Source organism: Aptenodytes forsteri, unplaced genomic scaffold (genome assembly GCF_000699145.1).
Source record: "Aptenodytes forsteri isolate BGI_AS27 unplaced genomic scaffold, ASM69914v1 Scaffold66, whole genome shotgun sequence".
Taxonomy (NCBI): Eukaryota; Metazoa; Chordata; class Aves; order Sphenisciformes; family Spheniscidae; genus Aptenodytes; species Aptenodytes forsteri.
The window spans coordinates 4,102,303-4,124,005 of record NW_008795131.1 but is presented as its reverse complement, the minus strand read 5'-3'; the positions used below and the strand labels follow the sequence as shown (position 1 = coordinate 4,124,005).

The following is a 21,703-nucleotide window of genomic DNA, read 5'->3' as shown; positions in this document are numbered from 1 at the left end:
CTTCTCCCAAACTTCTTTAAGGTTGGGGAAAAGTGTGTACCTGTGTATTTAATTCTTACTGCTGTAATTCTCGGCTTAACCTGGAACATCCATGATATGCAACTTCCAGATCAACTTGTTCCACAAATCTCTGCTAAACAATAAGCATGTCAGCACACATAAACAAAGACTTGCCTTTCCCATTTTGCCAGATGCCAGCTTTGTCTTGTCATGCCACTTCTGCAAGACGTTGTTCCGATACGTCCTGAAGTCAGCATACCGCTTGGCTATGAATTCTGGGTAGTCCTCCATCTTTAGCTTTCGTTTGGGGAGGCTCCTCCTCTTCTCCTGACCCTTATCCACTTGCTCGTCATCGCTACTGCTAAGGATTTCATCATCACTAGAACAAAAATACGCAAACTAAACACCCTACACCTCTCTAAGGCAACATGTGTGAATTCTTAATGGCCCCTCCACTACCACCCATGCTTTTTCCACACCATGGTGATATTTATGGCAAAAGACCCACAGTTTAGCCACTCCTCCATTATCAGAAAGATTACAAAACAGACTTCCCACACTGGCAGAAGGAATTAAAGTGGTCGTTTGTCCAGAGTGTCTGTCACCCAGATACAGCAGCAACTGAGAGAACAGCAGAGAGTGAGCGTGGTCAGGAAGGCTGTCCATTGTCCTCTTTGTTGGAGAGTTGGAGACCAAAGGATTCAGAAAGGTCTTGTCTTATTTTGTATTTACCTCTCAGTTTTTGATTGCTTTCCATCTACCAGATGCCTCGTGCCTGGGTATTGATAAAGTAGCTCATCCTGAAGGTCCACTAATACTTTCAGCAACGCCTCCAGGGCTTTACAACCTGCAGAACAAGAGACACAAGCAACAGTTTTCCACTGATCCTTGCTTCTGGTGAAGATTGAGCTTTGCAGTGCTTAGTTTCTCATCTTGAATCTGAATTTCTGCCACAGGTACTGCATGTAACTGCATTAACTGTTTTTCTCTAATCAGTTAGAGATGTGGTTTTATCGTCAAACTGATTTATAGCTGTTAATGTCAAACACCACCACACTGGGAAAGAACGTTTCGTTCCTAAAAAGGGAGGAGAGGAGGCAGGACTGCCTTCTAAACATCTGCCTGGCTGCACACCGGGAGTATACTGATCTAATGTTTCATCGACAAACATTCAGACTGCAGAGCCTAAAGGATTAACATATTGAAGAAGCAAATACTGTGTGCCGAAGTGTCTGATGACACACACGTATGACAACAACCTTTTTTGCTGACTAACTCATTTCTCTCCTCTGTTAAGTTTTGCAGCAGAGGCCAGCTTCAGCTGAAGAATATGAAGCAACACAAGGGAAAATGTATATATGTACATCCTGTCTAAACTTGACCTCTGACTTTTCCTTCTTGTACGTAATGTGCATGTTACAGGGAGCAGAAGGAGGGAAGACAAGAAGAAAAACCGAACTCCTGCAGGGCTGTGACTACTGCTGGTTTCTATGCCGCTGTGCTCACCATGCAGGAGGTATAAGAAATTAGATTGTAAGTAAAATTAAATGTAGCAAGGATCTGATCTATGGGGGAAACTTAAACAATGACCTGGCAAGTTTAATGAGAGGATTCTGATCAGAAAAGCAGAACTGCAGGCCCAGAGATCCTTAGAAAGAGAGAAAGTGAAGAAAAGATTGGGGTGGAGAGGTGTACAAAATGATCAATACATGGTGTGAAGGTTAGTTTTACAGGGATGAGTAGTTGCTTTCCAGGGTATTTGCAGACACAAATCCTGAATGTAGGTCTCATGCTGTGTACCCAAAGGCTTTCATAGCTGACAATTTTCCTGTATCTATGCAGATGCAGAGAAAACGATCTCTGTTCCAATGATCTTATGTTCTCCAGGGACACACAGTTGCAGCTGACTGCAGGAAGGGTTAACTGCACATGGTTGCAGCATCTGTTCTTTAAAAATAGTTCTTTTGTGGCAACCAACAAGCCTCCCTGCAGAAAACAAGTGTTTGTCTAGGCCTACACAAACTCTCCCTTTGTACATTGCTACACATCAACCACAGGGTCAGCTCTTACAGGTAAAACACTTAGTATGGTTCTATCAAAAAACCTAAACTGAACTTTACACAGATTAATTTATATTTACCTGACACTGGTGTATTGCCTTCTACTTTTACAAAGAGGCACCACAGAAAGGGGAAAAAATGCACCGCTTGAAGGAACGTAGCACACCACTTCAGGATCTGTTTTCTTGCAGGATACGTTCACGCAGGCTTGGCTTCCCTCCCCACGCACCCAGAACAAGCATCCTCACGGGCAGCAGCTAACGCTGGCTGACAGAGCACGTGGATTTGTCCGGAGGGCAGGAGGAGCACTGCAGTGGTGGGACATTCCCCAAAGCTTCCCCTGGTACCCGCTCCACCAGTTCCTCCACTGGCGTGAAGTCAGTAGGACTCTTCTGCTTAACTCCCAAACCTGTTTCTTTCTTTGTAGTTAGCATAAAAGAATGGAGAGAACTTTTCACCACTCGATTTTTTTCTTTATTTCTTTTTTTTGATGGAGGACACAGAGATCATGGGTAGAGCGAACAGCAAATCTTCATCAGCCAGACAGAGACAGTGCAAGCAGAAATCAGCCCAGACACTCAGAGGTCTCAATCTCCCGCATGTTACCACTGTGATACTGCTCAGTTGTCACCATCTTCAGATAAATTATGGCCTGACCTCAGTAACGGGAATGTCAAGGAGAAGATGCTTTAAGATTTTTGTTGCAGATCGGCTGTTGGACTCATCCTCTCCCGGCCTGCAGTTCATTTTAGATACGTTCTGACAACTCTGCTATATAAACCTATTAACGGATTAGGTTTGCCACACTTGTAAAACAGCCGTGTGTTAGCATCAAAACAATTCCAAGAGACAAACAGACAAAAGCCCTTAAAAATGCATTTGTTGTACGTGTCTGCAGCTAAAGCATCGCTTGCAAAAGGAAACTGCCCCCACCCTAGCCTGAGTGCACAGCTTACAACAGCAAAATCTTTCCCACTGCCTGCAACACAGCTAAATATCCCCAGAGCTTCCAAAACTGTTTATTTTCTACCCGCTGCCTATCCTCCAACAGCAGTGCTAATGCACCCCAGGCAGCTTTGATCCTGTCAATTACAACTGGAGTAGCACTCCAGCTCTTCTGGGGTATATCAGGGCCACGGCAAGCAGGCAAGGAATACAGACAGGCTCAAGCTCCCCCAGGCTATGAGATATGGACCCCAACAGAAGTGGGGATGGGGAGCAATTTTATTTGGAGTGAAGGGGATGGAGAGGGCAGGGAAGACAATGACCGTGCGCTAACCAGGTGGGAGGGCTAATTATTCCAGACAGTGGCTTCATCATGAGCCTCTTACAGCTGGGTAATTTCCGTGCTTTCGGTTCTTGTGTATTTAATAGCATTATTGGATGGCATTCTCATTGTTACTGTTGGGTGCTTAAGTGTGCTGTAAACTCAACTTCAGAAGCCAAGTGTCACCCTCCCCTGCTCTCTTCCCATCCAGCCCTGCCCTATCCATTTCACGTTTAATTCCAGAAGGGACTGCGTTCTTCCCAGTCTCTCCTCATCTTCTCTTCCCTTTAATGCCCTCATCTGCCTTTACACCGTCGGCTTTGGGGAAAAGACTGAATCCATTTGTGAATGAAGGCAGCATAAAACAAAACTGTTTCACAAATGCAAACTATGTCATTTTGAAGGAAAGCCGGACGCTAACCCTCCTGCTCTCCTACCCCCTCCCAGCACATTTTTTTTTAATGCCGCTCCTTGTCTGAAACAGACAATTAAACAGAAGAGAGTCACAAACACGGAGCTTTCAAGCACGCTAGTACATTAAGGCAACCAGCTAGCAGCTTTCACATGTGATAACCATCAGGTTTGTACCTCCTGCTCCCTTCCCTGCTCTGTTCACAGAACAAAGCCAGCCATACCACTAAGAGCACAGGCAATGCCAGCCCTGACCGTGTAGCAGGGGCCTCCCACTGCCATGAGCTGTGTTAGGTCCTAGGCAGTCCCTGATGATTTTCAGTTTCTAAAGTTTTCAGGATCAAGAAGATATCGACACTATGGTTTTCACAAGCACCACAACCCAGCCAAGGCTGAAACAATGCTGTTAAAGCCCTACGATTACCCTCCCACCACTCATTCACCAGCAGGAAGATCCTGATGCCAATAGCTTATTCCCAGAGCTACTACACTAACTCTGCCATCAGTATCACTTCTGGGTGTTGCTCTGTTGAGTTCAGCCAACTACAGATGCTTACACGTCCCCAGCTGCCCCTTCCCAGTCCAGTGCACCAGGCAGTGGCCAGTGACTGCAGGCACAGCACTGCAAAAGCAACTGTCAAGTTGCGGTATGTAAAACTCTCCCGACCTGACTTTGCAGGCGCAGCCTATCACCCCAGTTAACCCCAGTCTGTGCCTCTCCCACCCCTTCTCTCCTACTCTCTGCTGGCAGCTTTGCTGCATCTCTCTTACAACCTGCACTGCGATGTGCTGGGGTAAATATTCTACCTTATATCGACATCAGTGTCACAACTGACACCTTTAACATTGGGCCATACATCATCAGTGAGAAAACTCTCAAAACTATCTCCTTTTCCAGGAGTTACTTCTGCACGTCCAACCTGTGTTTTCTGAGGACAGGTGGCTCAGCACTGCCTTAAAAACAAAAGAAGCTGGATCCCTTTACGGCATTTCAGGATGAGCAACTGAAATCCCCAAAACAACAACTCATACTCTGTGTGTAGGAGAGGCCAACTAACGCCAGGACAACATGCAACCCCTCCTTCCAGCAAACCTTTTCAAAGCTGCCCTTTGGGAAAGAAAAAAGGATGCTGAGTGGGATCCATCTGCAGCTGCTCCAAGAACACAGCAAACGTGGTTTGAATATAACTTCCAGCTTAAATGGGACTCAGAGTGTCTGTGGTAAGACGCTAACTTGTAAGAGTCACTTTTAAGAGTCCATGGGAGCCCCTTCATTTTGTGTACAGGAGTGAAAAAGTTGTTCCAGATCCAGCAGACAGCATATCAATCCACCAAGAAAGCTGGGAGCCAGTATCAGTAAATCAAAGTGTGCCTTTCTGCTAATACTCTCTCATACGTTCTCATTTTATACATCCCTTCACCCAGTCAGAAAGTAGCCCTGGAGTATTTAGCTCCATTCAGGGATAGCACTGCCATGTATCAAAGTGTCAGGAGACCCACCAGAGATGAAATCTGTCCTACTGCTCTCAAACCACAAAAATCAATTTTGTCAATGCGAAAGCTGGGAGCCAGTATCAGTAAAGTGCCTTGTGCCTTTCTGCTAATACTCTCTCATACGTTCTCATTTTATACATCCCTTTCAGAAAGTAGCCCTGGAGTATTTAGCTCCATTCAGGGATAGCACTGCCATGTATCAAAGTGTCAGGAGACCCACCCCCGCTCTGTGTGGGGTGGCTCCTGGCTGCAGGGTACCGACCCCATGACGCGCTCCCCCCACCAGCCCTCTCCGCACGCAGAGGGCAGCTGTGCCTCCGCTGCCGCTGAAACACAAGCTCTGCCGTGCTGGGGACTTGCAGGCATGATGGCTTCCGTGCTCGCCCATGGCTGTAAGTTCAGCATTTCTATAGCAAGGCAGCTTCCTGCGCAGAAAAATATCTGCGCTCTTTTTCATGACCTCTAAAAATGGGGTCTCATTTCATCTTCCCAAGCAGCTGCGGAGAGCAGCAGCTGGTGCGGAGCAGCAGGGAGTGGCCTCACGCAGAGACACTTTAAGTCGATGGAAAACAGCCGGTGCCTCAAGGACAGGCTTTCAAAGGTATTCACAGAGAGCCAACCACCGGGATTCCCAAAACTGCTCCACCAGGCAAGCTCCTCCCCACCTGACCCTGGTGCATCCATCCAGCAGATTCTGAGTACAACGGTCAGGGACGGAATCCTAAAAATAGGGGCAAAACTCCCAGGATTTTCACTCCATCGCCGTATGTTCATGGCAACTTACAGGGCGTGATGGGGCACTGCTGTGGCAGTGCTCCCCTACAGAATGGTGCCTGCCTGTTACTGTGTACACACCGTATGCAAACACAAACAGGAGCATCGTTACCGTGATATACCAGCACGAAACACCACACGCACAGGACACGGCTGAAATTCAGAGCCCATGCCAAAGCTGGAAATTAACTACTTTTTCCCCTCAATTAAATCTGAGGATCTGGCATCACAGGAATATCATCGGCATGCAAGCTTTTAATCTTCCATATACCTCCAGAGGCTGTGTAACGTGCTCACACAGAAAAGCTGGAACAACGCTGGTGTTTGAACCACGGTATGAAGAGCAAAAGCTGAGCTGCCAAATATTGGGAGAGTTCCCCCTGCCACCACGGAGAGCCACCATGTCACCACTGCACGGAACAGGCGCAGTGCCCAGCACACTGGTCGCATTATGCAAATAAGAAGAAGGAGAGGAATCAAACCTCTTTTATTTCAACAGCTGTACATAATGAAAAGTATCTTTATCAGGTACACGCATTTATCCCAACATTCAGATGAAGAGGGGAAATTTTCACTCCTTTCAAACGACTGTGGGACAGGAGTTAAACTACAGGTCAAAATGGCACTCAATACGCTGGCCTGAGAACAATACTTCTCATTCAAATCCACAAGCCAGCCACTTGCACTAGTCATCCCCAGCAATTAATCCCCCAAGAAACACGTTTGATTAAATCTTTTCAAGCAAATCCTTTGCTTTGCTTTTGTTAGTTCACTTCTTGTCAACATCTATTAAAATATGCCTTTAATTCTCCCACAATCTTAAAAAACACCGATTCCACTGTCTTCAACTTTAATCAACTGTATGGCCGGCATTTTTCATTTCATAATAATGTGCTGTTTGGAATTCAAGAGGCAGGCTCAACATCAATCATTCGGCAAGAATTTTTCCACTGCAATAAATATGCAAATGAGCAAAGCCAGTCAGTCGTATTTCAGGCCCGACTTGCTAGTGTTTTAAAAAAGACACAAATTTATTAATTGCCGTTGGCCAGCGGAATCCTATTACTTTGGGCATTGATTACAAAGCTGTGTGAGTGATTATTGTGCAACTCGCAGGCTATCCAGGCATGAGGAAAAATTATTAAAGCAAGGCAGAGATTATCAACTCAGAATAACAATAAGCCTTAACATTTTAGGCCTCTAACTTCTTCAACAAAGAATTACGCCAGAGCTCCAGTGTATCATAATTCTGAAGTCTGTCAGTATTACTTTTGGAGCTTGCTCTATATTCCCAACAGCAGAGCAACGTTACCAGCCAGGAAAAGGCGGAGGGAATTCCTCCAGGTATCGCATCTTAAACATGGGGCTTTGGACAACAGCTTTTCTGTAACTCCGGCTGCACAACTAACTGTAGGAGGAACAACATGGTGCAGGCAGGACTTTCGCTATCTTCAGATTTGCACCCCTGTATGTTCTGGTGCCCCAAAACCAAGATGGCACAGAAATAAAAGGCTACTGGGAAGCGTAAGACAGAAGCTACAAGAGCCAGCTTAGACTAAATTATAGGCTAGCTGCAAGCCCTTTGGCAGCAGAGAGTGATCTGATTTTTTTTTTTCTTTTTTTTTTTTTTTTTTTTTTTTTTTTTTTTTTTACAGGTGGTGTAGTTACATATACATTTCTCACGGACTTCAGCTGAATCCTAGCACAAAGCACCTGTAAATCTGTCCAGGTTATTTTAGGAAATGATGGGAGTAACATTCCCTTCATGCTTCCCAAAACACTGAGTTTGTGGAATTTTACCAAATGATGGTAGGAAAAAGGCCGACTTTTCTGCTGATTGCAATAAAAAGGTCTGCTCCATACCGAAGGCCCAATTTGCTGGTTCCATTGGAATGCAAATGATGCAAAAGCCTTTGCAGAGGGGAAAATTGTATTCCTTCAGCACAAAGGAGCCAATGCTGCAAACCCCTTTCACACAAGCAGTTCAGCTGACTCCCAAAGAGTTACAGAACGGACTCAATTTAGTCCTTTCACTCTAATATTACTGCATTTGACAGTAAGGACAACAGCATCAGACACAGATGAGTTTGCTAAAAGTAAAGAAAATAACTAGATGCAACAACAGAATAAAAGGCTTGGTATTCACGGATTTTATTAGTGGGGACTGGGGGAGGGGGAAAGCTGAGAAGGGAGTGAAAGAGAAACACTTCCATGAAGTTCATGCTCTACTGATTTGCCTCAACCATCATCTTTTGATATCAGCCCAAACCAGGGAGGGGACGGGGCTTGTAAAAATGAGATTTATAAAAACTGATGTTTTACATTACTGTAAAGGTAAAGAATCTGACAGCATGCATTCCCATCTCTGCCAGGCAGGAATCCCCAAGTACATATGCAAGAATGAGAAAGGAAAAAGAAATGTGAAATTTCATAGTTATCTAGATACTAAGGCCAGAAGGGAACATTAGCCCATCTAGACTGACCTCCCCATATAATACCAGGCCATTAATTACATTTATCATGACAAGCACTGAGTTTCCATCTCAAGGTAACCAATTGCCAATTAATCCGAGTTAGCTGACATTTGCACATGCTTGTCTGGATGCTTTGCAAGCCTTTGTTTCCCTGCGTCTTGTTTGTGGAGTATACAGACTAAGATGCACAAGTATTTAGCTAAACTCAATTTAATTAGCTATGAATTATCTTGGGAAACTCAAGTGTAGGCAAACCTATTTCATGTGCTTAAAGTGTGGTGTAATCCCACGGTCTGGAGTTCGGGTGTATCAGGTCAACAACTCTCCCAGCATTTCTTGCACTAGAATTTAAGTCAGCTTTAAAATAAACCTCAAACGCCAATAGTGTCCAACACATATGGCTATGGAGATAACCTATAAAACAGGAGCATTTCAATTTTACCACATCTATACAAGAGAAGCAGACAAAAATTCTGCTCAGAAAGACTAAATACCACAAGCTAAAAGCCTTGGCACTCAGTGAGGAAGGGCAAGAGCGTTTTTATCTGAAAAAAGCCCAAAACTGCAAGTTAAATAAATATCCTGCGCTTCTCCACTACCTCCTACACAGGATTTCTGAACAATTCACAGACAGCAATGACAGGCCACAAAATACTTTCCTGGTACCTCGCACAGCCCAAACTCTGCACATGCACGAAACCTCACCCCCCCATTACCCAACTAAACACACACACAAACAACAGAGCTCCAAAACTGAGACCTCTGCCTTTGTCTAAAGCTTCTCACTTCATATCTCTTCCCTCTCACTCGCTGGCACGTACGCAGAATGGCTACCCATAAGCCCGGGAGCTTATCATCCTTACTGACCCCAGTTCTTACCAAAAGCTCTCCAAGGCATAGGATCATTACAACAAAATTTACAAAAAAGGGTCTGATTCATTCATCTATTTTAGTTGAGTGAAAAGTCTTCATTAATGTCAACAGGCTTTGGCTCAGTCCCAGAAAGAGTTGAATAGATTCTTCAGTAGATCAGAGAGGAAAGGTGAAATTTGGAGACACCTGCATCCACATCCATTTAAATCAAATTCAACCCTGCATGAATTGACAAGCACGATGTTTTTTGTATTCATAAAGTGTCTAGACTAATACAATTCAATTAACATGAACTACCAGTTTTAAGTGGGCTAGATCTGATCACAATAATTTACACTCAGGCTTGAAACCCAGTTCTGCTGTCACACATTTGTGCAGGCTCCCAGTAAAATCTTCAAAGCAAGAATATATTTAAGTCCGTGATCTTGCCTAGCACAAATTAATCCTGTAACTGCTCTATGCCTCTGGAAACTGTGTAATCTGCCTGTGCCTCAGTTCCTCCCCCACTCCCCTGTGACACCTACCCTGCTCTGTATTAATGCATTATCATCTCCAGATGTATGTATGGATACATTTGAGTTTTAAAAGTGATCCACGAATAGAGATGATAACAAAATTATGAGTGAATTATCGGCAGTTGATTCCTGCAGGCTTCTCTGAAAAATCCCGAGCCTGTGTCAATAAAGCACATTTCATCTGACAGCTTTTCTCTAACCAGATGCGTAAAATGACAACCAGGTGCAGCCGAGGAGCGAGGCAGAGGGTGAGCCCATCAGGTGGAGCATGCTGCACGACCGGTGAGGAGGACGCCTTGCCAGACACATCCCCTCTTACAAGAAGTGGAACAGGTTCTCCGGTACCTAAAGCAGACTTGATCCTACTCAAAGTTAGTCAATGCTTAATCAGCTTCTTCAACATGACTTACCTGGATGTTCCACAGAATGTAATTTTTTTTTTTTTTTTTTTTTTTTTTTTTTTTTTTTTTTTTTTTTTTTTTTTTTTTTTTTTTTTTTTTTTTTTTTTTTTTTTTTTTAAAGATCAGGAATCGGAGTAACAGAATCCAGCAAAAATCCTCTATTAAAAAGACACTGAGAACATACAAACAAACATACACTAATAGATACTAAATAGAACCTTTCCCTCTGTCTTGAGTCCCTTTTCAGCAAAATATTACAGAACTAACCCAGAAGAAAATAAAGATATTCAGTGTGAAGCATTCATACAGAAATGTTTAATACGCAAGGATGTAAAACCAGAAAACACATGGCATCTTTGGAGGTCTCCTGCTGGCAATGAATGCAAGTGGGATCTAGATCACATCCTTAAGAGGCCTTGTCCACAAATGTGCTGTCTAGTCACAAGCCACAGATACTTGTCACAGCAGCAGTTAACCGACCTGGTGCACCAAGAGCCCAACTCAGGCGATTATTATAAAGGTCCACTTAGCTCCAGGTGGAAGCACAGTCCTTTACCAGCACACCCACTACAAATGCACCTATTTCCACCCCAGAAACAGACATTTCTGGGTCAGCCGAAGTGTTTGGACTGGACTGTACATTTTAGGAACAAAAAAATGAACGTCTCCTTCATTTCCCAGAGGGCACCGAGCACCCGGCCTTGTGCAGTCCCAGGCAAGTCCTGCAAAGTTTTACAAGTGTTCCTTTTAGCTCTGCTTTTCAATAAAACATAATGAAATAGCAACCGTTGGCTAGCTGCACCTGAGACATACAACACCTTAAGGGAATAACTAATCCATGTGAAACATAAGTTATCCAGCAACTGACTCTGAGTTGAAGAAACTGGCTACAGTGAGATTATGAATAGTCAGTTGCTTCCTGCAAACTTTAAATGTAGTTCACGCTCGTTTCCCTTGTTTCATCTTTCCACGTCTTTCTTTTGAATAAAAGTTTCTTCACAGCACCCCATTTAAAACACATATTGAAGGACTTAAAAGGTGCACATGCTCTAATATTCTGCAGTCCAAACTCAGTATGGAGAAGGAAAGGCAGGACTGGGAACCACTGTTCAGGCAGCAACTGCCATTTCAAGGTGTAATTGCATCCCTAGAGTGGCCACAAAGCAACCCACCACCCGTAACGCCACACAGGCTGCAAGGAGGACTAGAGGACTACTTGTAGGGTACAAAAAAGGACTGGTCTCCATCATTACATTTAACTTATTCCCAAGAGGCAAAACACACTATTCTACTGTCCTCGGCCCCCGGTGCAGCGTGCTTGTAGAGTGAACAAGGTCGTGCGTTGCAGCATTGCTTTTCAGCCAGCTGTGCTAACTGCAGCACTCTTCAACGCCCTGTCTCCAATATAAGCTCATCTCTTTGTGTGAATGAGCCCAACGCAACAATTCGTCTGGAGGGATTTCAAAGGGGATGCTACAGAAATGCTAAATGATGGGGGAAGCAAGGTTTCTTCCAGATAATACACCCTCCTTGAGTACAAGGAATACAGGAATTGCATCCTGTGCACGGATGCAATGCCACTAGCTCATGGCCACAGAAAATGTCCATGGTTGAATCATCTAGAGTAACATCACAGTGGTCAGGAAAATAAGATACGGTTGACTATAGAGAATACAAACTAAAGTTCAAACATCACTGAGTTGAGAAAAGATGCACAAATTTCAGCAGAATTTAAAAAGCTGTATACAATTTTCTATTAGCAGCAGACAAGGCACTGTGCTGAAAAGTTCAGGCCACTGCCAGGCAGAGCTCACTACTGCTGCTGCTCCATTAATACATTAATAACCCAGGCAGGTTGGGGATAATGGCCTTGCAAGCACATGGAGCATTTAATTTGATTTTTTTATCTGATTCACTTTATTCAGGTTTATTTTCTTATTGATCACAAACCTTTGTATAACTTCTCCACAGCTCTACAAAGTGTAAATAACAGTTAATATTTGTTGTCCCCACTTTTGTTCCTTCAGTGAGCAAATCCATTCTTACAGACCCTGCATGTCTACCTTTTACCAAAACCAGTATTCTCTCCACTTCTCCGAAACAACTGAGCTTGAGCTTATGCTGAAGAATAGAAATGCGGGATTCCGGTATTTCCTCTTAATCCACTGACAAATGGAATCAAAGCAAAAAAAAAAAGACACCACAAAAATTCAGCCCGTAGCTTGCATTTCAGGGACCTATTGAACTCTTGGAAAGTGAAAGCATATACATATGAAAACTTATACAACTACTCGTCCGTTTAAAGTCTTGCAATTTCCATCAGCATCATGCCTTCTGCAAGAGCCTCACCTGGGCTTCTCTATGTTTTTAACTCCTCATCTTGCCAACTATAAAACTGAAAATAACACATTATACTATTTAAAAGCTAGAATTCCCAGCTCTTTTTGTGAAGCATAAAGTATCACTGTCTAACTACTAGTCACTGGAACATTGCCAGCTTAGTATTTTTAACAAAAATTGTAAAGAGAAAGTAATTAAAATAGCAAGAACAGACCTACATGACCACATTGGGAAGCCCAACTACCGAGGGCACACATAACAGCAGCTTCTAGCCTCTGCTGATTGAGAGAGAGAATTTCTTAAAGCTCTTGTTGCCCCTCTGCCCCCCAATTAGCTGTGGTTTTTTTGTCACTGAATCAAGATTTAACATAACAAGCCCCAAACCTAGGAACTGTTTAATTCCTGCCACTGGATGTGGCTTCACTGATGTTGCTTCCACCCCTTCTTTGGCTCTTTCTTGCCCTTGAGGTAATTTTCGTAACATTTTCATGAGATCCACTTCTAACCTTCCTCCCCCTTGAAAACATACATAGAAATATGAATGGCAGGCATGCAATCTGTGCAGAGACACAGCACAGAAACTTGCACCTTGCACTCTTTTTCTATGTAAATAATGCAAGGATCCTGCGGGAACATGCCAGGGATTGGAATTTTTAATTAATGGGTCTCTTTAATGTGCAAATCAGGAGCAGATTGCAAATTCTGACTTGCATTGATTATGAAAAACATTAATTGAACGTGCAAGACCCCAAACAGAGGCAACATCTCAAGCCCTGGACTAGACTGGAAGATATGGTGCAAGAGAATACAAATGTATCTTGGAGAAACAGACCACTCCAGGCATCAGCACCTCAGAAACGTAAGCTGTGGGAGTTCACGTGTGCCGTGCATTAAACATTAAACATTTGCGCTGCATTCAGAGCGCAGCCACTGTGATTTCAGTATTAAAACCACTCAGACTTTCTCCATGGATGCAAAACAGGAATAAACATGAGCTCCATGACCACAGTTTGGTCTCCAATTTCTATGTAAAAAGGGTGACAGAAAAAAATCTGGAATATAATTAAAGATTAAAAAAAAAAAAAAAAGGAAAGAAAAAGTAAGACAGTGCAAACAAAGCAATGCTGTCTCTTTAAACAGAAATTCATCCTATATAAATTATGGCCATAAACTTTTCCTGCAGTGCAGCCTAATTAATTCTTGTTCTATACACAAAGGGAAATGCTGGGTGACAAATGGGTGTGAAGCCTGAAAGCTGCCAGGTCTGCAAAACATTTTCTACTTCAATTTATAAGCAATTTTGCAGTAAATCATCCACCAGAACCTGAGATCTCAGGAATCCAAGACTGTCCAAGGCACGGTGTATCATTTTTTTTCAAAAAAATATTTCATAAAAGATTACAAAAATAATAAATTAAACACTTCAAGTTTTGTAACCTCCAATCTCAAAATTTGGAAAACAAGCATGACCTTACCGTTTTCGCTCAGATTTGGCACATAGAACATTGCTGTCTACTCTTTAACACAATTATACTCAAACCCTTAGGGAATTTCACTACCACCACTAGCTGCACAGAGGGTTGTCACAAGTGGGAGATACCAAAGAGGCAAATATACGAAGGACCGTTTTCCATTTCAAAAAAATCGTCCTTCCTGTGAGCACACAGCAGAAATTTCACAAGCAATGGAAGGACTTGGGTTAAATTACTGAAAGCATTCTGGGGCAGCTTTCAAAGAGATGCGAGGGACTCGTCCAGGACCCAGAGAGCACTGGGTGCCAAGACTTCTCTGTGCTCTCCTGCCTTCAGCAGGCTACAGCGCACACTGAGAGTCTGGATTTTTGGCACCAACTGCTTTGTGCAACTTCAACACCAAATCATTTCCTCCTATTCAATGAAGATGATGAAAGCATGCCAAATTTATTCTGTGGATTTGGAAAGAAGTGCTGAGGCTTCCCTGAAATGAGAGTATTATCCAGTCCAAAACAGTGCCAATGTCATGATTATCCCAAATCCTGTCCCAAGACTGAAGCGCATCACGTACAATGGAACCACCTCAACATTCAGTATTTACAAAGTCCTGTCTTCCACTCATCTTTAAACTTACTCATGCACAGTTCTTCTAATTTTTCCTGTCTGGGGAATTGGATCCTACCCACAAGCTGGTAATACAACGGGGATGAGAACTCAGGAGCCCAGAAACATTTACCCAGCCCACTACATCACCTTTCAGAATCAAGTAAAAAAGTTTATTTTTATAGAAGCCACTAAACCACTCTATCAGCTAAAAGTTAGGTCTTTTATTGGAAGCTGATTTATAATAAGTGAGATTTTTTCCCCCTCATAAATGAAGGTGCATCAATTCATGAAAGAACTTTAAATATATTATCACGTATATTTTCAGAAAGGACTTAGTTTCACCTCCTGAACTGACAGGTCACAGCGCTGTTATCCAGGCAGAAGCTCCATGAAGGAAGATGTAACACAGCTCAGACTGCCCACGGGGTAAAGCTCTTGCTGTTGATTAGACATGAATTCCCTCTCCCAGGGCCCAACACAGCAAAGTGAGAGAGAAATGGGTCTTTGCCACCTAACACCAACTACATCCATAGTCTTTCATATGATCTTCAGGTATAAGTTTACTCCTTACTTCATGCTTAGCACTTTGTAACTTCTGGGAAGCGCATCTTGGCAGGGCAGTGAGATAGCTGCATTGGACAATAGTGTAGCTTATCAAAAATGACTATTTATTGTAACCTACTTTACTGTGCAATTACAGACTGTATTTTAAAAAAATAGAAATAAAAAAAAGGAATATAAATTTGGTCCTTTAGAGAACACTGGAAAGCACTAAACAAGTGTAGTAGTAGCAGAATGTTCCTAAATTCATCCCTTCCCGTCCGTCAGTCTGAGCACTTCCTCTGCTAACTTCACCCAGGTCACTCCAGCTATATCTTCTCGCTGTCTTCGCAGATGAAATACAGAACACAAACCCAGGCTATCAGGAACATCAGAGTATACTACTGCAACTTTCCTGCCCAGATTATGAAAAGAGGGTGGGGAGGGAATCACCGAGCAGTTATTAACAGTGGATTTTCCTTTAGTGTTCTGGACAACTGCAAGATTAGCCTCTCTGCTGTACTGTGTACAGTATTATACTCCATGTTCTTGAATGTATTTTGCTTATGGGAAATATCAAAATGTCAACCATTGTTTCTGTTAAAGGTCTTTAATGATATTGCATTTTAGGCCTGTAATGAAACATGGTGCTCGGTGCAGTTTGTAATGCATCTCATTAAATACATTAATAACATGTATTTCACTGAAAGGTCAGCTTAGTATTGTTGGGAGTTTGCCTTTTTTTCCTTAATCACTTCATTTAAAGCAGCAGAGCTAACTTTAAAATGTAAAGTATCTCACCTGCTGTAACTCCAGATAAGCTGATTCGCTACCATGTTCAGATCAGGTATAAGCCGTGAGATAATAGTCAAAACTTGGTGTAGGGACAAGACTCAGGTCAAGTTCGATGATGGTGAAAGTTCCTAATCTAGTTTTAAGATGACTTGTGCCAGCCCAGGCCAAAATTTCTCAATGCGCAGGTATCGCTACAGCATGTACAACCTGGGACACTGTGTGGCTGAAGGGATATACAACCACAGCAAACCAGACAGTTCAGATGACGTCTCTGATGTTTAGCACGAAAGGCTGTAGGCACCACTACGGTGCTTCCTACCAACTGGTTCACATAAGGGGGCTTCTCGTGATTCTCCACAGGGTGCTCACCTACGGAGCCGAAACGTTCTGGGAAGTGAGCAGTATCTTAACATTGGGAAAGAAGAAATAGAAGTGAAAGGGATAACCAACCTGGCAAGCTTTAAAATGCTACTGGGCTTATAGAATCATAGAATCATAGAATCATTGAGGTTGGAAAAGACCTCTAAGATCATCCAGTCCAACCATCGACCCAACACCACCACCCACTAAACCATGTCCCTAAGCACCTCATCTAGTCGTCTTTTAAATACCTCCAGGGATGGGGACTCAACCACTTCCCTGGGCAATCTTTATCTTTATTATTCCAAATCACTGGAAGACTATCCTATGAAGTTCATTAATTTCTGATTAGTGGGATTAGAAAAAAGAACAATCTGTGTATAAACACTGTCATCTGTGTGGTTTTTGATAGAAAACAACAAACATGTCAGGGAGAAATAGACACCAACTGATACCTGAAGTAGTTTGTATTTATTCCTAAGGATAACATACCAGACGTTTATCTCCCTGTACATTTACCTTAAGGCCAGTAAAAAAGGTGTCCAATTCTAAAAATTAAACAGACCCGCAACACACTGAAGTTGAGTACTTTGCACTTATCAACTGGAGCGTGCACATTATATTTGCCATATTGGAGAATCCACTACGAAACTCATCAGATCAGTATCATTAATAGTGATCCTAAAAAATAAACAGATGAAGCAGCTTCAAGCTGAAAAGATATTTGCTGTTGATTTAACAGCACTGGCCCTCTCATTTGGGCTACATTACTCCCGGTTAGGGCAAATCTTTGCATTCACTGACCCAACACATTGACTGATACCACAAGGTGTCTCTGGACAAAGAAGCATCCCAACTCTGCATTGAACGGCAACAACCAAACCAATTATTCCTAAGACCCAGCATGAAACTTAAATTGGTAAGCAAACTTCAGTCCCCACGTGAACTAGAAATAGCAGCGGGACCCGAGCTGAGGCTTTCCAACATTGCGTAAGTGACAACAGGCCACCAGCAGAGATCAGCTAGACATATACAGACATGGGTGATAGGAGACATTTTCTTTGTCCGGGGTAGGAAACACTTTTTGGTCTCTGTTTGCACAGTACCTAATTAATGATTAAAGCAATACAAACCAACAGCTAATACTACAGGCACATGCAACTCAAAGCCCTCCCTTTCCCATTAACACTTCCCCGCACAGGCAAAACGTATTGGCTACAGCAGAGTCTACCCAAAGTAGAAAGATTGAAGAATTCTTACAGTTCTCGACAGCATTGTCAAATTCTTGTCCACCTTCCTTTCTGAAGATTGGGTACGTATCTGGCTGTGGAAGCCGGTTGACTGTTACGAGCGCCTTCTGCATCTTGATTCTCCCTTCCAATAGTTGATCCCACAGTGCTTCATAACAAAAAGAAAATAAAACAATTTGAGCAAGCCAAAGCACTTGTTCCTCGTGAAGGAGCTGTTGATTTAACAGCACAGGCTCTCTCCTCTGTGCTACATTACTCCTGGTTAGGGCAAATCTTTGCATTCACTGACTCAGCACAAAATTGGTACCACAAGGTGTCTCTGGACAAAACCACATCCCATCCTATGATCCTGACTGCAATTCTGTGACCCACAAAAAAATCATCCCTTTGCTTTACTATTTAAAAGGACATTCTGCAAATGAAGGTTTGATAGTTTAATAGGACCGATAGGAAGAAATTGCATTCGGTATTACATTTTGAAAAGAAACAGAAGCGGTATCAGCATCGCTGCACAGCACTACCAGTGTAGGAAGTCCCCACGCCCACCAATGCTACAAGTATATTCAGTAGTGGTTCAATTAAGCCAGTGGATAAATACACTTCATAACATGAGATTTTGTACCAGCAGTGACACCAGTTTGCATTGCAGATTTGGCAGACCATTTGCAAATCACTAGGGCTGCTGTAGCACGCACGTGCAGCATGCTAACAGCACGTTAACATGCTGAAGTGGTTCCTAACATGGCCAGCTTCTATAGTGTCAGCAAGGTGAAAGTCTCGTCAAAATACAAAGCAAACATGCACAAACCTAGCTGGTTCTTCACAGCTTTTCCTTTTTCTACTTCTTCAGCCTCTTGTCCTTTTGAGAATGTCATCATCCCTCCATCACCTTCACTGTCTTTGGTTTCCTTTACATCATCGTGGTTTTCACTCCCATATTCCTCCTCATCACTTCCTTCTTCCATGCTGGCATCATCTTCATCTTCTCCCTCACTGCTTCCTGCATCATCCATCCCCTCTGTAAATTTCTCAAAGTCTGTAACATTCTGGAAACTGAACTTCGGTGCCTTGGCAGATGGATCTGTCTCTTCATCGTGTTCCAAGTCATCCTCTTGGTCACTGCCAGCACTGCTGGGCTTCTCCTTTGGTTTAGTGCCTAAGCTGCCGTTCTCTTCCGCATCTTCACTGCCACTGTACCATTCATCTAATGCTTCTTCAGCTAATAATTGAAAGAGAAAAAAGTTATTTACTTACCAGGAAAATATGCCACTTTGCAGTATGCATCATCAATAGCTACAGGTTTGGGCTATTTGAGCTCCAAACTCCGTTTTATCTGTGTATGATGTTACTCTCTGTTTTGGCTAAATAATGGAACCACAAGGCCATATCCACAAAAAGATCTCAGCTCACATTTTCTGCAGCAATGATCAGTAGGCTTAGCTTTCCCATGAAACAATGACGTGATAAGCAAACAAGGTGGTCAGGATTTGCTATATACATTTTTTAAATGAGAATCTGTATATACTTGCAGTCCCCGAGATATATTGGCTTAAAAATGGGAGCTGTTTCTTTTCCTCCACACAATGTTCAGCCAGCGCACTGAGCCTCATCTTACACTTAGTCACGCTCTTTCCTCAGTCTGTAGAAGTGACCTCCTCTTTGGGATTTCCCCTTCCCTCAGGCCAAAAAATAATGGCCTGAATTTCAGGAAGGCACTTCAAGAAGACGTCTAACTTAATTGTACCTGTTTATTGCCCCGTAACAGGGACTAAAGTTTCTCATCTCAGTGCAGATGGCACTAGCTCAGTTAACGTGCTAACATCAAATTTTGAGTAGTCTAGTGAAAAGGGGAAAGAAATGAGATTTCTTACCAGATCCTTCTTCAGACAGAGCATCTCCCCAGAGCTCTTCTTGCAAAGCTTTGCGAGATGTAGCTCTTCCACTGTATCTTTTATCAGCTTCCAAGAGAGAGGCTGAAGCTTTTTTCCGTATATTACCAACGGGGAAAATGTCATCTGCAGTTTCATCCTCAAATTTGTCAATCACTTTAGCAACTGTAGCTGTGGGGAAAAAAAAAAAAATAGAGGGGAGGGATGTCTAAACTGAACTGAATTTCAGACTAGAAGAACTCGCTGCAGGAAGGAGCCATCCTGCTCCACGGAAAACGCCTCGTGCTCTACAAACAAAAATATACTGCAAAGGTGAGCTTGATGGCAACACAGCCTCGCGTAAGAGCCTGGCTTTCAGGCTTTGAGAGGGAGCAAGGCTCTTCCCTGCCTGGTGAAGGAAAGCCACTACACTAATTTTCTGCAAAGGGGGAAAGGTTGCTAGGGAATCAAAGGCAGAGAAAAAGCCTCAAAGCTGGGTTTTGGGTAGATCAGCGCCAGTCCTGCCTAGAAACTACTGAGTAAAGTAATACCTCTGCAGAAGGAAGGGAGATGTTACACGGACAGACCAATTCCAACCCCACTACATTCACACTTTCTTCCCTGCCTCTTCTTTATTTTAGAGAACCCGCACAAAGCGCCAGACAAACTAAGCCTATCCAAGCCCTTCCACAGATTCATGAGGGTCTCATGAGAAGTGTAGTCCTCCGGGTGGAGGACTCAGTGAAGCCGGAATGCCTTCACTCACTTCACACTTACAGATTAAATGAGGAAAACTGCAATTCAGATGCACTTTGGCCTCTTGCTATACGTACGAGCCACATAAATACATAAACATTTTAGGAAATAATTTCACTGTGGTTATTACCCTCTTTCATACCCATTTTCTCCAGGACACAGGAATGGAGCAGTCCAGCAAAGAGAACACATCATACCATACTCCCTCCTTATTTTCATTCATGTGCAAGACACCCTGTATGCAAAATTACAGGGTTAGCTTTGTTCAACCAATTGAGTGATCCAACTGGCTGAACATCGCTAAGTGCTTTTAATGTGTGTTTGGAAATGTTAATGCCTCGCATATAGTGTTTACTTGAGGCAGGGGGGAAGCAAAAAAATCTCCTGCTCATAATCAAAGCAGCAAGATCTGGTCTAAATATAGTCACTCCAGCTACAAGAGGACGGCAAGATGCCCGGCACCAGGGAATGACTGGGCAAGAGGGACAGATGCAGAATGACCCGTGGCACCCGACAGATCTTCTGGCATTCTCAGTCCCGGCACCGCTGAAGTATGAAGTCTGAAACTAAATCATGATTACTAAAATGGGAAAACGCCTCTGCTGACTGCGTTGATTTCCTCAATGGTTACTAAGATGTTGCTGACAAGATACTACTGCTCTCACTTACACTTGTATAGAAGAACCAGGGTAGCTGGCACAACATTTACCATGACTGGTGCCTAGTACCTCCTAAAGCCAACCGCTGTCGGTGTGTGACGGTTAGCTCGCTATCTCAAGAGGTGAGTGCAGGAACCGTGTGACAGACATGCCCTAGAGATGAGTCCTGCCCCACGGCTTGGCTGGTCCACTGGCCGGTGGGGAAACTCTGCTCTGGAGAGGGTAAGTCAAGGGAACGGCAGGCACCAGCCTGGAAACTTAGAAGATGACACCGCCACCTACATGTCACGGGAAAAGGGACGAATGTCTCAAAAACCACAACTAAGGCAAGAAGAGCTTGATTTAAAAAGATAAGGTGATTATTGGCCACTGGTAAGCATCAAACAAGACACGTGCAGTGTGCTGCGGCCTGCTCTGAGCGCCTGGTGTGCCGAAGAGGGGTGTCACCAGCGACCGCTGAGCCCCCCCCCCCCCCCCCCCCAGCCGCACCGGCTGCGCTTCGCTGGCGGAGGAAGCAGTCCTGCCCCGACGCTGCGCTTTTATGCCTCTTTTCCTGGACATTTCCAGCCGGATCCGCTCCGCAGCCTGGCTCCGCACAGCCCGGCCTGTGGCGGGGCCTGCACCGGGGCAGCCCGGCCTGGGCAGCCCTGAGGTAACTCGGCGCTGAGGTAACTCCAGCCCCGGCCCCTGAGGTAACCCTGATGCCGGAGGTAACTACGATCTCTGACATAACGCTGATCCCGAAGGTAGGTAGCCCCGGCCCCGGCGGTAGCCCCGGCCCCGGCGGT

General features: G+C 43.8%; 1 protein-coding gene across 1 annotated transcript in view; it reads right to left on the bottom strand.

The window, feature by feature from the left end:
• AATF (apoptosis antagonizing transcription factor) overlaps nt 1–21,703 on the bottom strand; it is a 59,465-nt gene that overhangs the window by 36,203 nt on the left and 1,559 nt on the right. Inside the window, exons 3-7 of the mRNA XM_009278354.1 lie at nt 19,504–19,692; nt 18,441–18,851; nt 17,643–17,780; nt 733–847; nt 175–379 (exon numbers count right to left, since the gene is read on the bottom strand). Of these exons, the coding sequence (XP_009276629.1) occupies nt 175–379; nt 733–847; nt 17,643–17,780; nt 18,441–18,851; nt 19,504–19,692 (1,058 nt within the window). The remainder of the gene's footprint in view (nt 1–174; nt 380–732; nt 848–17,642; nt 17,781–18,440; nt 18,852–19,503; nt 19,693–21,703) is intronic.